Here is a 16,686-nt window from a genome sequence, read left to right on the forward strand (position 1 = left end):
TATGTGTAGAGCTCTCTTCTTCCATTTGAGCAGTTGCGGAGAGCTGTCATTTTACAGTTCTGAAGGGGTTTGCTGCTCACAAAGGTCTTGCATGGAAGCTGGCTAATCTGACTCTGAAGGTAACTTATCATCCAGGGAGAATATGATTGACCCCTTCCTGGGTATCCTGTAAGAAATATTTCAGGTGAACAGGAACACATGCACATTTCTTTTCCATAATTCCAATCATTTAGGAATGCCTATGAAGGTATGGAAAGGCATACACGTCAAGGGGGATGGTATGCAAATTAGCTGATGTTTTGAGTCACAGCGTGACTTTGTTTTTATTTTCTAACTGATAATGACTAACACTGCGATAGTACAATGTCTGAATTAACTTCTTCCTGGGAGTGGGTATTGAACCCAGGGCCTAAGAACACTATGCAAGAGCTCTACCACTGTGCGACACCCCAATTCAGTAGGCACTAGTCTATCAAGATGTTATATGCAAGAGTGATTAAATAAAGGGTTAGAGCTGGGACCAAACTTAGACCAGCTGCTTTCAACTCTGTTCTTACCCACAGGGGAAAGTAGATGCCAGAGAGCTTTTTGAGATCATGCACAAGGCACCCTGGTTTGTGCTATAATATTCCAAAACCCTGAATATTTAAGTCTGTGCTCAGAGCAGGCACTGGCTCATTCAGGCATGCCCATGCTGGTCCCACATGGCCCCCATATGTCCACTGCAGTATCGCCTTGGAGAGAAAGCAACTCCTGTCTGACTACTGTCATTTTAAGGCTGCCTTTGCAGAGATCTGCATACAAAGCAACGAACCTACTTAAAGCTCTTGGCTTGAAGAATCCTGAGAATTAGCTATACCCATGTCACCATCACCTCGAGTCAATAGGTCCTTCAGTTCCAAAGGCTGTCTTGGGACCCTCCCCAGTAAGCTAGTTCATTTATTCTCATTCATTGTTTGTTCCAGGAGGCCACTGACCTGCTGTCATAGGAGAGGAGACCTGTTTTCCCTAAAGTCTCATATAAATGGGATCCCAGAGATGGATTCTTTAGCTTAGCCACTAGGCTGACCTCAAACTCCTGGGCTGAAATGACCTCCTGTCTCAGCTTCCTGAGTAGCTGGGATTCTGGCTGCATGTCCCCATGTCCCACTTCCCACGGGGTTTCTATATCATATTTCTAGTCTTTATAAACTGGTGGGTTGTAGTTTAGTGTGTGGACTACATCAGGTGATTAGGTTCAGGAGCATGAACTCTGATCTTAATAATCTTTTGCTAATACGTTCCTAGATGGTGCCGCCACAGCTTTTGGAGCCAGCTGCAGGGATGAAAAAGATACAGACAGTGCACTGGCTTTTTAGTTTGATCTTGAGTTTGTGATACTAATCTCTCTGTCTCTCTGTCTCTCTCTCTCTCCCTCCCTCTCTCCTCTGTGTGTGCACACAGGTATGCGTACAGGTGCATGAGCATATGTATTTATACCTGTAGAGGTCAATGGTCAACCTTAGATGTTGCTCTTCAGGCTCTATCCACCTTGCTTTTTGAAACAGGGTCTCTCTTTCCGCTGAGGCTCACCATTAATTTAGAGCCAGCTGACCAGTGAGGTCCACATACCTCAGTCTCTGAGATTTTTGGGATCAGACTCAGGCACTCATGCTTATGTGGCAGTTGCTTTGTTGATTGAGCCATCTCCCCAGACCATGATATTAATCTTAATAAAATTTAATCTTATCTTCATTTAAGAAACATTTACTTCACAAAAGGCCATTCACTCAGCTGCATGAATACATTTTCATTTTATTTAATATTTAAGTACATTTTGAAGAACTCAAGATGATCAGATTGCCTGCCTGGTATTCTAAATGTTAACTTCATTTTCCACAAACTGTCTAGTAGACCTGATGGGGAGTGATTACTAGTTAAATGAGACAGTCTTAGCTTATTAAGTTGATAATAAAAAGTAATCTTCTCTTTTTCCTCCTCTGCTTGCTCCTTTTCCCCTCTCTCACTTTCCTTCTTCCCTTTTAATAAAGTTATAACCTGATATTCTGATCTCGTGATTTGAACAAAGGAGGTAGTTTTAAAAGGTCGTTTTTTAAATATTCCAGCAGGTGGCGCTCTTACCAAGTCAAAAGAGTCTTGCTTTGCATCATAAGGGGTTGTTTCTGGGTGGTTTCCTCTCTTTTGTTAACCCTTCTTCAAACATGTTGGTTTAGATGACTAAAATCCATTTTGTCTTCGATTATTAGAGAAGTACATGTGCTTGCTAAACCTTCAAAAATATGAAGCCCCTTGCTAGTCGCAGGAGATTGCTATAACAATTCAGCATATACTGAATCTTCTAGGCCCTTCCTTAGCTTAGACAAAACAACCACTGCATATGTAAACAAGAAGTTAAATTTTTGAAAAATTTCAGGCTTGAACATAATTGTAATCAATATGCTTGTCTTTTGCTATTTGATCTCTTAGCTCTCCCTATGCCCCTTGAGCGACTTATTTTCCTATCTATATCTTCACAAGTTGTGTATTGCAGAGTTGAGGGGTCTTTCACAACTGGGCTGAATCGGAGATTGTGGTTTGGTGGTAGAAGCTGGACTCTCTTAATGTCATTGTTGTGGCCTGAAAGTTTGTGTTCTTCCCAAATATGTATATTAAGATCTAGTTGTCAGTGTGGTGGTATCAAGAGGTGGGGGCATTTGGGAGGCTCTAATGGCAGATGGGATCAGTACCTTATGGAAAAGAGGTCCCGGGGAGTGGCTTTCATCCTCTACCATGTGCCCAGGCAGTGGACCCTGAGCAGACACCCAGTCTGTCCGCTGAACTGTGAGAAATCACTTTCTTCCCCTAGTCTAATGTATTTTGTCCCAGCAGTCCACGCTGACTAGGATGGATGCTGTGATAATTGCTTCTCTTGCCAGTGAGAATACAACTTTCAGACTTCAGTGACATGTAGAGACTGGAGAATATCCCACAGAGATAGCGTGAAAAATGGACTGGGATTTGGAATCTGCTGCCTTTCCATGAAGTCTCAGCCATTGGAGCCTCACTGGGAGAATTTGTGAAACCACCAATATATGTCAGACAGCTGACTTCCCTTGTAGTATAACCCTGCAGGTGTCTGGCATTCCCTGAGACCAAAGCTCAGCAAACAACGTTTTAATCCCTATATTTTTATGTACTTTGACCACAGTCACTTCCATAGCCTTCTATCGTCACCTCCCTCCTTCTGCCAAGATAGCTTTGTACCATCTAGGTTAGGGTTAGAGTTGGGGTCAGTGTTGGGAAGAGTTAGGGTTGGGTTGAGTAATATAAGGGTTAAGATTGTCTTTGGTGGTCATGCTCTGTCATTTCCTTCCCCATGAGTGTCAGGAGGTGAGGGGATAACTGGGATCATTATGGAGGCCACCCCAGGAAGTAATTGAAGTATAGACAACAGTTGAAAACATAGGACCAGATGAGATTAACCAGAGAGTAAGTATAGCGGGAAGATGGGAGGATGGAGCTCAAGGTTCATAGACAGAAACCTGACAGGCTTCTAATGGGAGTGATGCCTTTGAACCACATTGCAGAGATGTGGGGGGCATTTCCAAAAGAAGGGAAGGCTAAGAAACCATGATATCTCAGGAATGACCATTAGATTTGCATTTGATCATACCCCCTTTGAAATCCTTCAAGTCTCTCATCATTCAGATATTCAGATGTCACTATAAGGGAAACATATTGCTTAAAGCAATAACTATTTATAAGCATTTTGGAAGAGCACAGTAGTGACATTGTTTATCACTCGGGGCTGAGGATCTTGCTCAGTAACAGACCTAGTGTTGGGAACCAGCAGTCTGCTGACCCCGCCCCCTGATGATGGGCGGGATGCTCATGGCCATGTCTTCTCTACTTCATGACTTACCTGCCTGCTCAAGCTTTACCTGGCTGCCAAGGGACTCAGTTAGGCATGCGCAAGTTTCCTTTTAAAGCAAGTGTTCCAAGCACGTCTCTCTCTCTTGCTCCTTCTCTCTCTCTTGCTCTTTCTATCTTTCTCCTCTCTCTCTCCCCTGCTTTTGGTTGGCCACTAGCTACCCCCTTTCTCTCTCCTCTCTCAATAAACTCCACGTGGGCGCTGAATCTCGTGTTTGTGTTTCATAGGCAATAATTATAGCAAAAGAACATCACCTAGGACATCTCTGTGAGTCTGAAAGCTCAGGTTTGTCTATGACAGGTGCTGGAAGAGAATACCTAAACCCAGAGAGATGAGTGCATGCTAGAAGGAGACAAGCCCAAAGCCACTAGAAACACTAAGAGGAAGGTGACTTTAGGAAGCACACCAGCCAAAAACTGGAGTAACTCTCTCTGAGGTCTTTCTCAGCTGTAGAAGTCTTCCAGGCTTCCTAATTCCTTGTCACACTTCACTATTCCTTACTCACCTTTCCCCAGGATTCCCCATCCCATTTTGGTTCCGGATAGCAGACACTAATGGAACACACACACACACACACACACACACACACACACACACACACAGAGAGAGAGAGAGAGAGAGAGAGAGAGAGAGAGAGAGAGAGAGAGAGAGCATTTTGAGGCTGGGTGCACAGCTTAGTGTAAATCAGTTATGTAGCATACTGAGGTCCTGGGTTTGATCCTGACCTTTGCAACAAGGAAAAAGAAAGAAAACGTGCCATCCCCTTCTCTGCCTCAACTGGGTACTGCGGAGGGCCAACACTTTGTAAGTTCCTGCTGATTTATGTAGCCTGCCTCATTTAGTCTTCATAAAACTGAAGGCTGGGCAGATGGTACAATGGGTAAAGAGAACCTTTGCTTTGCAAGCATGAGGAGTTGAGTTAGAATCCCCAGCACACACACAGAAGCAGAGAAGACATATGACCCCAGCATTGTGGGCCCAACATATGACCCCAGAGTTGTGAGCCAGACATAAGACCCCAGAGTTGTGAGCCAGACATATGACCCCAGAGTTGTGAGCCAGCCATATGACCCCAGAGTTGTGAGCCAGACATATGACCCAGAAATGTGAGTCAGACATATAACCCAGTGCTGTGAGCCAGAGAACTCCCTGGCCAGCCCACCTAGCTTCCAGTTGGGTGAGAGAGCCTGTCTCAAGGGGGAGAGTGATAGAGGGAGGAGCCCAATGTTCTGCTCTGGCCTGCACTTCATGGCTGAGGATGTGTGCACCTGCAAGGTCATGTGCATGCAACACACATGTGGGGACAGAGGCATGCAGAGAGAAGTTACTCAAGATGAAGGAACCGAACTAGGACTTGAACCCAGTGTGACTTCGGAGTCCTGGGTCTTCCTTACTGAATCTCACCCCTGCTTTCTTTCAGGCCCTTGGGATTTGACAACCTAGATCAAGGCACCGCCTACTCTGGTTTAGACTTTGGTTATCTTCTATCTCAACTCAGAACTTGACTTATGCCATTGGCCTTGGCCCTGACTCACTCTCATAAAGCCCTACCCTTGGCCTCACCACTCCCATAAATAAGGCAGTTCTCCACCCTTGGATCTTGTTACTTGTAGGTGCTCAGTTCCTTCCTCTCTCCACTGCCTGGTTGATTTCTGAGTGAAACATTTAGTTGCCTCTAAATAACTTGATCCCTTCTTCCCCCATGCATCTTTGGAACGTCTGTGAGCCCTCTGTCAAGGTGTCACCATGCCTTGTAGATGTCTGCCTCTGCCCTCAGACAAGGACCAAGTCTTGTTTACCATTGGTTCTCCTAGCTTCCATTCTATAGGGACTCATTAAGTGTATGGAATTAAGTGTACAGGGGCTCATTGACTGCCTGAAATAAGGCCCTAGAAAATGAATAGAACAACTGTTATCTCCTATAGTGGAAAATACAAAATTTCTGCAACCTCAATGGGCTGGTACAGAGGACAGCCCCTTAAAATAATCTTAATCTCCAACCTCATTTCATTTTGGTCTGAATGCTTATGTACTTTATTATTAATATCTTAAAAGCTCATGTCTATGCCCTTGGCATTATTGTTGTAATCAAGGAGGCACACTTCACTTTATTGCCAGTAGTCTTTAATCAAAGTTAGCTCTGTTAAAACAATGCTATTCCCTCAAAGCTCTTGTATTAAAAGAATGGTCCAAGTGACCAGAAAATCAAACCTATTGGGAAGATTCCTTCAGGCCCAGCAAGGTGTGAGGTGATTTGGGTTTACCATGAAGATCTGTCAACACAGCCACAGGGACTCGTAATTTGATATTGTTTCAGACATGCTAACAAGACCCAATATTAACAGAGAATCCAAAGAAGGGAAAACCATCAAAACAGGTACTGGATTAACATAGCAAATGGAAGCAAGAACTTCTAGCTGTAAACTTCGCATTTCCAAGGAGCCAGGTGAGGCCTTATATTGCTTCTTCAAGTTCCTGAACTTGAGATGAGACCACTTCACCATTCACTATCTCCTGCACAACTGTCTTGATTTTTCGAGTTTTATTTGGGTCTGAGAGAGAGAGAAAGAGAGAGAGAGAGAGAGCGAGAGCGAGAGAGAGAGAGAGAGAGAGAGAGGCGAGAGAGAGAGAGAGAGAGGAGGTTATTACTAACCAATTATTAACCCAAAGTTTATTCTTGTTCAACTTAAGCTTTTCGTCAAATTTAGACTCTCGGAAGTGACTTACTTACATTCCAAACCAAATGAGTTTTATTCAGTGGAAATGAAATTCATTCAATACTGTCTTATGAACAAATCAAAACACTCAATCTCTCTTTCCATCCCTCTGTTCCCTCTTCCTCCTTTTCCTCCCCACCCCCTTCAGCTCAGGGTCTTGCTAAGTAGCTCAGACTGGCCTGGAACTCACTAACCTTTAAAATTATTTTTTAAATATTTTTAGCCTTCTCAGAGCAGGCCTGGAACATTCCACAGCATTTCAGAAGTGTGTGTGGTACTTAACACACCTTCTGGGAATAGGATTCCCCTTACTTAGCTTGCTGAGAGTTTTAATACACCACCCATTGCCCACTTCCCTTCAGGAGAGACAGCGTTGTGTCCCTGCTCAGAACAGAAATACATCATAAGTTAATTATGTTCAACACTTAATGAGATCTTACAGGTAAGTCATTAATATGTGGGATTCTAACTTATTTTTAAGGAGCATTTCCATACCTTTAGAGGAGTCAACGGATGGTGTCTGAGGTTTGGAGAGAGTGAGGGATAAACTTTCATCAAAACCATCCCTGGAAAGGAAACAAAGGCTGGGCTCATGGGATTGCTGGGTAAGGAGTATCTGCTGTTTGAGTTTAAACATTAGGGATGTCTATAAAACCACAGAAAAACATAGAGATGCTATTGCAAGGTTCTTGACTGAATGATGCATCACAAGGGTAACCAATTGGGTCAATACACATTTGTTTCTAAACCACCTACAGTGGGCTCTGAGGGGAGGCAGCTTGGTCTCAGAAACCAGCTTTCTTAATTTACAATTTGGAGTAGTTCTTTCTCTCCACATTGGGCTGCTATTGTTTATGACAGGCTGGCTACTGCTGGACAGAGGTGGTCCATATGGCTACTACTGATGCAACATTCCTAGCATCAGGCCATCTGAAGGTTCTTCTAGAACATATAAGTGTTCATTTACAGTGAGTCTTTTTCTACTGCTGCATTTTATTAATTAGTATCAGGTAGTATAATGGCTAAATATAGTTTGTCTAGTGTTTAATAAATTCCAGGCATTTTTTTGTAGATTTGTTGTTTTATTCTTTCTTCTTCTTCTTTAAAAATCTTTGTGTGTGTGTGTATGATGTGTGTGCATGATGCGTGTATATGCATGTATATGTGTACATGTTCGTGTGCATAAGTGTTATGGTGTATTTGCCACTTCATACATGGATGTCAAATACATCCCAGGTCGGTCCTGGACTACACCTTGTTTGAGATACACTGGGCTACAAACTTCTGGGGATATTCCTGTCTCCACCTTCCAACTTCAGTAGGAGACATGAGATTAGATATTTATGTGGGTTTTGGGGTTCTGGACTCAGTTCTTCACATTTGCATATTCTTTTCCCTCTGAGCTATTCCCCAGCACACCTCTTTTCCTTGGAGACTATCTTACTATGTAGCTGTAGCCCAGATTGGTCTGGAACTTGGGCTCCTGTGCCTCAGCCTTCTGCGTGCTGGGATTACTGGCAAGATTTGTTCTCTGTTTAACCTAATACAGACCTCTTCTCCCATTGTAGAAAAAACAGTCTGCATCAGTAGTCTACTGCGTATCAGTCCCTGCGATATTTCCAACCTCACCGCTTGTCTGCTCACCCTTGGGCCTCTCCATCCAGCAGGCGGCGGTAGGTCTCAATCTCCTTCTCCAGGCGGGCCTTGACGCCCAGCAGCCGCTGGTGGTCAGCGTTCTGACGCTCTGCATCTGCCCGCACCTGTTGGAGTTGCTCCTCCAGGCTGCCTATAAGCTGTTGCACCTGAGACAGCTGGCAGCAGTAACCACCCTCGGTTTCAGCCAGTGAGTTTTCCAGGGACTTCTTCTGCAAATGAGAGGGGTTGGGGGGAATAGTGTCAGGGTCTGAAAACAAGAGGGGCAGCCCACAGTTCAGCATACGGTGAGTGCAATATTTTCTTTGGAAGTTAAAGGGTGCAGCCTCTCGCTCTGTGCGTTGCCCTACCATGGCGAGCTGGGACTGGAGTTCAATCTCCAGGTTCTGCACCATGCGCCTCAGGTCGGTGATCTCACTCTTGCTGGACTGAAGCTGCTCCGTGTTGCTGCTGATCTCTTTCCTGAGCTCTCCACTCTGCAACAGCCAAGTGGGTGGATAGGTGAGCTCTGTGCCGGCTCAAAGCACTTCCTGGGAATGTACCAAATCTCTGTCTTGGTGTTACCTTTTCAAGGAACCAGGCCTCTGCGTCTTTCCGGTTTTGGTCAGCCATGGCTTCATACTGGGCCCTCATTTCATTGAGGACCTTGGTGAGGTCCACTCCAGGTGCAGCATCCATTTCTACATTGACTTCTCCTGGCCCACCTGCCTGGAAACTTTGGAGTTCCTAGGGACAGTAACGGAGAGAAAAGGATGAAGAAGTTCACATGACTACTGGGGCCCCCAGGTACTTTTGCCTTCTGGGGTCTCTTCACCTGGGATAATAATAAAATTATATTTTTGACTGAATTGGTATAAAAGCAAAATATTAATGTAAGACATCAGCACATTTTTAAGTTATTTTTCTTCTGATTGAAAACCAAAACCAAAAGCAAATGGAAACCAAGATATTTTCACAGATTTCTTGAATGACCGAAGCCTCCATGTTCTGTACCAGTGGTTGTTGACTCTGCCTCTAAAACATCCACTTCCTTTAATTTACAGAAAGGAAAATCACCTGATGTGCAGGTTGCTCCAGCAACTGCTGCAAAGCTAGGATTGCAAGAGGTACCTGGGCTTATACACTATTTCATACCATAGTCATCGAGAATCCAGCAGAAGTTTCCTCAGAAGCCCATTGCCAGCATCCCTTTCTATGCCCCAGCCTCTGATGCGCACATCGGAGTTCCTTGTGATGTCTTATACTGGTTATGTTTTTCTAGCATATGTGGCATACATACTATCTGCGGACTTTTGTTTTAGTTTTTAAAATACCATGTACTTAAGGAGAATTTTAATGAAGATAACTAAAATTCCTGCCATTGCTGGGCTGTGGTGGTCCTGTCTGTAATCCCAGCACTCCAGAGGCAGAGGCAGGTGGATATCTGTGAGTTTGAGGCCAGCCTGGTTTACAGAGCTAGTTCCAGGACAGCAACAACTAAACAGAGAAACCCTGTCTTGAAAGACAAACCAACCAACCAAAGAAACAAAAATCCTGCCATTTCTTAATAATGGAAACAAATCAGAATACTCTTTGCCATCCTGAGTCTAGTATTCTAATCTAGTAAACCTTAACAAAAAGTACCATAACACACACATGCACACACACACACACACACACACACACACACACACACACACACACACACTCACACGGGGGAGACAGGCTGGGGTGAGGGTGTGGGGGTGTAATACAAGAACATCAAAACTAATAGTCATTTTAACACAGAGATAGTATGTTCTCTAGCCTTTTTAAGTTCAATATTGTAATTTTTGGGTCAGGGTAAAAGAGAAAAAAAAAGTGAAGCTATTTCTGACCTCCTCATGGTTCTTCTTCATATAGGCCAGCTCCTCAGTCAGGTTCTCTGTCTGTGTCTCTAGGTCGGCTCTGGCCAGGGTCAGCTCGTCCAGCACCCGGCGAAGCCCATTGATGTCGGCCTCCACGGTCTGGCGCAGGGCCAGCTCAGTCTCATACCTGAAAACCAAGTGGCAACAGTTTAGGAAGTCAGCGTTAACCGTTGCTACGGGGCCCTGGCCACCTTCAGGGCTATTTGATGATCTGTGAGCATGGAGAGCTACACACAGTGGCGTCTGTCTGTAATTCCAGTACTTGGGACGTGGAGGCAGGAGGAGCGTGAGTTCAAGGTCATTCTCAGCTACAAAGTGAGTTCTAGACCAGCCTGAGACGCACGAGACCATGGGGCGGGGGGGGGAGGGGGAGGAAAAATAGTGCATTCAGGGTGTATGATGCTTTTGTGTGTATGTATGATTGCTTCTTGCTAATTTGGAGAGAAGAGAAGAAAATGAAGAAATAATGAGGCAATAACCTTCTACCAACAGTGACTCTTGCATCCCAGGGAGAAGGTTCCCTGTGATTTGACTTTATAACCATAGCCTAAAGCTAGCTGGTGATAAGCTAATAGCTGCCCCCTTTTTCTTCTTTGTGGGTAGTTTTAAACCTTGCTACTTCATTAGTAGCTTTTACTGGGTCTTCACAGGTTCAGGACTATCGTCATTACAACTTCCTGTGGGAACATTTTGTAATACAGAAAGGAAATTAGTTTACATTCCCTCTCTATACGAGGGTGGGGTATGGGAAAGGAGCTGGGATATAAAAATAAATGCATGGTAAGCTTTCCGTTGTATGTGTCATCAGGGAAACAATTGCTCCGTTTAACCCCTTGGCAAAAAAATATTATTAATTCCTTTTGATACACTGAAAATTCAGGTTTAAACGTAGGTGCAATTATCCTGTTGAATTATGAGTCATTATCAAGAGATGATTCGTAGCTCCAGGTGGCAGCAACTTAAACTTTAAAGCTGTATAAAGTGAACTGTCTGACATTCAGTGCTTCTTAAAGCGCCTAGTGGAGGAGAGGAGCATGTGGATTCTCTCCTTTGCCATCCGTGCAGGCAGCAAGTGGTGAGTGGGAGGAGGGACGGGTTATCTGTCATTGGTGTCCTAGACTCACTTCACCCTGAAGTCTTCAGCAGCAAGCCTCGCGTTGTCAATCTGCAGGATGACTTGGGCATTCCCAACGCTGGCAGAAATGATCTGGATGAACAGAAGGAGATGCTTGAAAATGGAGTCCTGAAGTACCGGTAGTTCCCAAATGTCGTTTTGGACGTCAGGAGCAAATGGCGATGCTAAATACTTTTCTTCCTCCATTTAGACTATTTTTAATCCCTTTCCTCTCAGCTTTTCAAGTAGTAAGTTTCTATCTAGCTTTTCCTATATCCTTAGTTTTGATTGCTCTTCCCTCCTCACGCCTACCTTTCTCTCCGTCACATGGCCTTATGTCTTCCTCCCTCCCTCTTGAGCTCCTCCTCCCTATGGCTCCTCTTTTGCTTTCCACCTGTATAGGCACCCACTTCAACTTAAACAAAGAAATGCAAGCATCCCAAATGAGCATCCACATCTGAAGACAGCATTTGCCTTTCTGGGCTTGGGTTACCTCACTCTGTATCGATCTCCAGTTCCGTTCTCCTAAGGCAAAGGCTCTGGATGTAGCTCAATGAGCGAACACTTGGTCACATACCTGAAACCCTTTGTTTTCTCTCCAGCACCACACAAAACAAAACAAATAACAAAACAAAAATCCCCAAAGGGTTTAAGACAGCCTCATTTTTTAAAGCAAACGTAATGATAAAATAATGTCAAAAGTTAAGAAATGTACATTTCTTTCAGGAAGACTGTGGAAGTACAGCCATTTTATGATGAGCAGAGCTGCATTTCTTTGAGAGGAGAAACTTCTCTAAGTACAATCTAGTTAAAAAAAATTCTAAGTTAAGCTATTTTATTATTATAAAATATTGTGATATTTGAAAAAAAGGTTTCTAAAGCCCTTCCCCTTACCTTATTCTTTAAGTCTTCAATCAGTGGGTAATATTTACTGTAATCGCTCTGGGGCACGGTGTCTCCAGTCCGTCGCGTTTCATACCACTCTCGAATTTTGTTCTCCAGTTCTGCATTAGCTTCCTCTAGAGCATGAACCTTGCCCAGGTAGGAAGCTAGTCTATCATTCAAATTTTGCATGGTTTCTTTTTCAGAACCAGAAAGAAGTCCTCCATCATTGTCAGAGAGGATACACAGAGAGCCACCACCGGAGCTTCCCCCTATCCCTAGCCCCCCCAAGCCACCTCCCAGCGGTCCCCCATAGACAGTGCCAAGCCCTGGTAAGGAGCATGTAGCGCCACCGCTGAAGCCAGAACTACAACCAAACATGGAAGCCGCAGAAATGAGACCCCCGTAACCAGCTCCAAGGCCAGACGCCATTCCTCCGTAGCTGCCTGCAACACTAGAAGCAGATGCACCCCAAGGTCTTCCTGCCACCCCATTCTGTGAGGACGACCTCCTGGACTGTGAGGACAGTCCTGAGGTGCAGACTGAAAGCGACATAGTGTTGCTAGAGAGGGAGCTTGGCGAGGTGGTGACCCCAGAGAGGCCCAGTGCTGGTATACCAGAAGGTCACGTCTTGTCTTTATAGGCTGTGAGGTGGGTGTTGCAGTTCAAGAGTTCACTCTGCATTCCAACGAGGATGCCCACCCCCACCCCAGGTGGCCAGCTCAGCGAGGATGTGATTTATGCATCATGAAAATTCACTGAGATAGCTATAATTGAATAACCATTTCCAGTAGACTTCTGTCACACAAGTAAGAAGGCTGGGTGCGGCAGTTACACTGTCCTTAGGGATCTGTCACCCTCAACTGTCTCCTTGCCTGTATCCTCAGCACTGCCAGTGTCTCCCAGACACCAGGAAAATAGCAGATGGGTTACAAAGGAACCCTTGGGAAGCCTCATGCTTCCCGAAGCTCTTCCCTCCTCTTTGTCTACTTTCTTTGGAAACACAATGTAACCCAGCCAAGCAGGCTTGCAGTTCTTTCTGTAGAAACAGTTTCAGAGGCAGATGAGGCATGCATTAGTGGAAGGTGGGAAACAAATACATTTTCTGGGTAGGTACTAGAATTTTGGTTTTCAAAATTCTTAAAAAAAATGCTGTTAGGATGCTTCACGATTCTTGTTTTTCTGTCTTTGGGAAGCAGGACAGTTAAACATGGCAAAGTGCTGTTTGGAAGTTGAACATTAGAGTTACATCAGAATTGTCCTTATTAAAACCACGACACTGGGGCTTTTGGCTGAACGTTGACTGCTATTCCTTCAACAGCACTGTCCTTGGGAATTTTGGAATAAAAGTGTTGACTGGACGGATTGTGTGTCATTAAGGTCTTTTCACTATTACCAATATACACAAAAAGCAAAAACAAGCAAACATAAAACAAAAACAAACAAACTGTCCAAAATAAGAAATGATTAAAACTCTATGATAAGAAGCCAGAGGCCTTTTCAGTTGATTGCTCTGATGAGGAGGGGTACAGTTTTGCAGCATAGAACAACCCATGGAAGGCTGTCTTATTTCATTTCTGTGAAAGCTTTGGGAAGCATGATCCTAAGAATTTTATCCAGGGGTTAGGTGATGACTCAGTGCTTAAGAACACTTGTTATTCTTTCAGAGCACTGGGGTTCAATTCCCCACACTCACATGGTTGCTCACAACTGTCTAATTCCAGCTCCAGAGGATCTAATACTTCCAGTTTCAGTGGACAACTGCAATCATATGTACATACCACCCTGCAGACACACACTGCATGTTATTAAAACTAAGAAAAATAAAAATTTTATCTGGTGTCTTCATTTTCTAAAAGCTAACATTCCTTTTATACCATCTCCTTTGTTAATTTTTTTTGTCTCTGAAAGAGATATGGCTTATATGATCCTACATTCAAAACAGCTGGACAAAACAGCCCTACAGACTACAGCCAGGATATCTGAATCTTCTTTGAATCCCCCAAGACAGCGCCCCTTACCAGCAGGAAGTAGTTTGGAAAGAACGACGCCCAAATTCCCAAATATTGTGTATAAATGTTTGTTTTCATTTAATTGGACTTTGTTATATAAAATTAAATAAAAAAAGAGATATGGCTTATATACAGGGGCATGGAAACAATATTCCCATGGGACATGTGTTAACCTGAAAGATACTCTTGGAGGGAAAACGTTGATGCCTCGAGAAAACCTATTAGTGTACTTCCAGTGCATGGAGAGCTCTCCAGGAATTTAGGTTATGGCGCTTTGATCAGGTGACAAAGGGGAGGGGTTTCTTTTATACACTTTCTTGAGATGGTGGCCCAGTTACCTATAGTCCTCATTGTAAAATAACTCTATTCTTGAACTTGAAAAATAACTATCTGCCACTCTGGCTTGAGAGAGTGAGAATATAAGAACCATTCTAAATAAAGAAGATATAGGTGTGGGTGACTATATACATTTTAAACATAATTGGTATTATTATTTACTTAAGATTACATAACTAACAACCATCTGGACATCACCCATGGCCTGGTCCATTTGCTCAGAGTCTTGCAAAAGCATCATTCAAGATGTATTGGATTGACTTTTCTCTTGATAAGACAAACTGCTCAGCTATGATATGTATTACAGAATTAGGAAGGATTGATGTAGAGACAAGCAACAGGATGCAGAAGTGTTAACAGACTCCAGCACAATAGTTGGAGGGTGGTGGTGTCACTGTCATCCTAATGAGAGCCTTTGCATGTGTCCAGAAGGCTCTGATGCACAGCTGCCCCAAGAAGAGCCTTTAATAGCAGCTTCACCCTTCCTGGGAGCCCTGACACCAGAGAAGATTCTTTCTCTGGCCTTTTTGTCATCAGAGTTGGGCTCAAGGTCAGTGCTTGCTTTACAGTGACAGAGTGCAGATCTGAAGCTTAGATTCCTCCTCGTTCAGCATCTGGAGCCACCTAGAGATCCAGATAGGGTTTGCTCTTATCCAGTCTCCCCAGAGGAGAAATCTTGAATCTGGAGTCATACCAAGCCGGAGTTAGAGCTACCCACTGGGGCTTAGGGGCAGACACAGGAGTCACAACTGAGCTTCATGGCAGTCCTCCATAAGGAATACCCAGGACCAAAGAGACTGACATCACTCACCTTCTCAAATCACTTTCTCAGGGTCAGGAATGCTGAACCCATGGTGACATACAATTACAACTCTCCTTCACCTCTTTAGATACGGAACACAGGCAGGGAACACATTGCCTTCCCAACCTATGCACAGTCACAAAGAACAAGCGGGGCTTCCAAGCACGAGGTTTGCAGAAGTTATCCATTTGCTGTGAGCACAGGGATGGTCACCAACCTCAGGCAGACAAGGTTTGATGAGAGAGTCCACAACCCACTAGCTTCATTTGTAGGGAGAATGTGAAGTCGTTGATTGGGAATGCCAAGAACTGCAGCCAAAGATGGAGGCCTTTCACCGAGACTGCCTCCAAGCTATAACCCCGGCTTGTTGGCCGAGCTTGTCCTTGTTTGGATTGTTATCAGTTCTCATGTTCTTGCTATTGTCCAGACACTGAACCAAGCAAACTGGTCACAGGCATTGTTTCAGAGAGTTCCCATGGTGGTACTTCTATTCCATTTTACAACTGAACCATCTCAAGGTCGGGACATTGACTTATTTAGGGCAGAGGTAGAATTTGAGTCTGCAGTGTGTTCTGCAGACAGGGCAACCTTGCTGCTACTCTCTGTGAAATTAGCAAGGGCACAGGTGACTATGACCTCCCTAATTGTGGATTGGAGTTCTCTCCTACTACCAACCAGGAACTCTGGCTCCATCCTTCCTGAAACTTCTAAGGGTACACTGTGCCAAGACCCACAAAATGATTTTCCATGGCTTATGAAAAGCGATACCATGTGAAATTCTGCTGACACATGGGCAAATGTATCTTTGGTTTGAATCTTGTCCTCTGGCGTCATGTCCTGACATATTATAAAGCATAAGTGAGTTGACATTGTGGTTAACTATTGCTTCAAGCAACACTTACCCAAGGCTAAGGGGCTACATTTTACCATTGTAGAAATAAAACAGAGGCTGCTATTTGCTTACAGAGTCAAAAGGAATACACCCAAAGCAGGATCACTGCTTAGCTGTTATGAGCACATAATAGTGTGATGAGAATGACATGTGGTTTTGAACTTGGAGCCAATTTTGTGTTGAAGTGTATGGTTCCCATCTTTAATGCTTGTGTGTGTATTTTAAATACTTTCTTAAGTGTGTACATTGTGTGTACTTAAATAAGCTTTCATAAATACATGTTAATATTTCTACATGGGTGTACCCCTGAACCATAGGCTTCTTAAGCAGAGATCAGGTGTTCAACTGATCTTTTATTCTGAAGCCCAGACTATTGTTTGGCTAAAAAACCTCCATGCTATAACCAGAGTTGTTTTGTTTGAGAGAACTTATTTATAATTTGTTTAAATGCATCAGTGAAAATGCATTGTTTTGGCTTTCTG

At 43.9% G+C, this 16,686-nt stretch overlaps 1 protein-coding gene across 1 annotated transcript; it reads right to left on the bottom strand.

Annotated features, from left to right (window-relative positions):
• Positions 1–6,279: 6,279 nt before the first annotated feature.
• Positions 6,280–12,726, bottom strand: Krt12 (keratin 12). The gene is made up of 8 exons (XM_051176266.1): positions 12,175–12,726; positions 11,291–11,373; positions 10,137–10,293; positions 8,845–9,006; positions 8,631–8,756; positions 8,272–8,492; positions 7,123–7,193; positions 6,280–6,462 (listed from the first exon to the last, which is right to left on the bottom strand). Exons 1-8 carry the CDS (start codon positions 12,715–12,717, stop codon positions 6,365–6,367), a joined length of 1,461 nt encoding a protein of 486 aa, XP_051032223.1. The 5' UTR covers positions 12,718–12,726; the 3' UTR covers positions 6,280–6,364.
• Between the last annotated feature and the right edge of the window lie 3,960 nt (positions 12,727–16,686).

This window comes from Phodopus roborovskii, unplaced genomic scaffold, assembly GCF_943737965.1.
Source record: "Phodopus roborovskii unplaced genomic scaffold, PHOROB, whole genome shotgun sequence".
Classification (NCBI taxonomy): Eukaryota; Metazoa; Chordata; class Mammalia; order Rodentia; family Cricetidae; genus Phodopus; species Phodopus roborovskii.

Coding starts and splice junctions, on each gene's coding strand:
- Krt12 (XM_051176266.1), bottom strand. CDS start 12,717: ATGTCGCTTTCAGTCTGCACCTCAGGACTGTCCTCACAGTCCAGGAGG. Junction 10,294..11,290: donor GCTGAAGACTTCAGGGTGAA/GTGAGTCTAGGA, acceptor CTTGGTTTTCAG/GTATGAGACTGAGCTGGCCC. Junction 9,007..10,136: donor TGAAGAAGAACCATGAGGAG/GTCAGAAATAGC, acceptor TACTGTCCCTAG/GAACTCCAAAGTTTCCAGGC.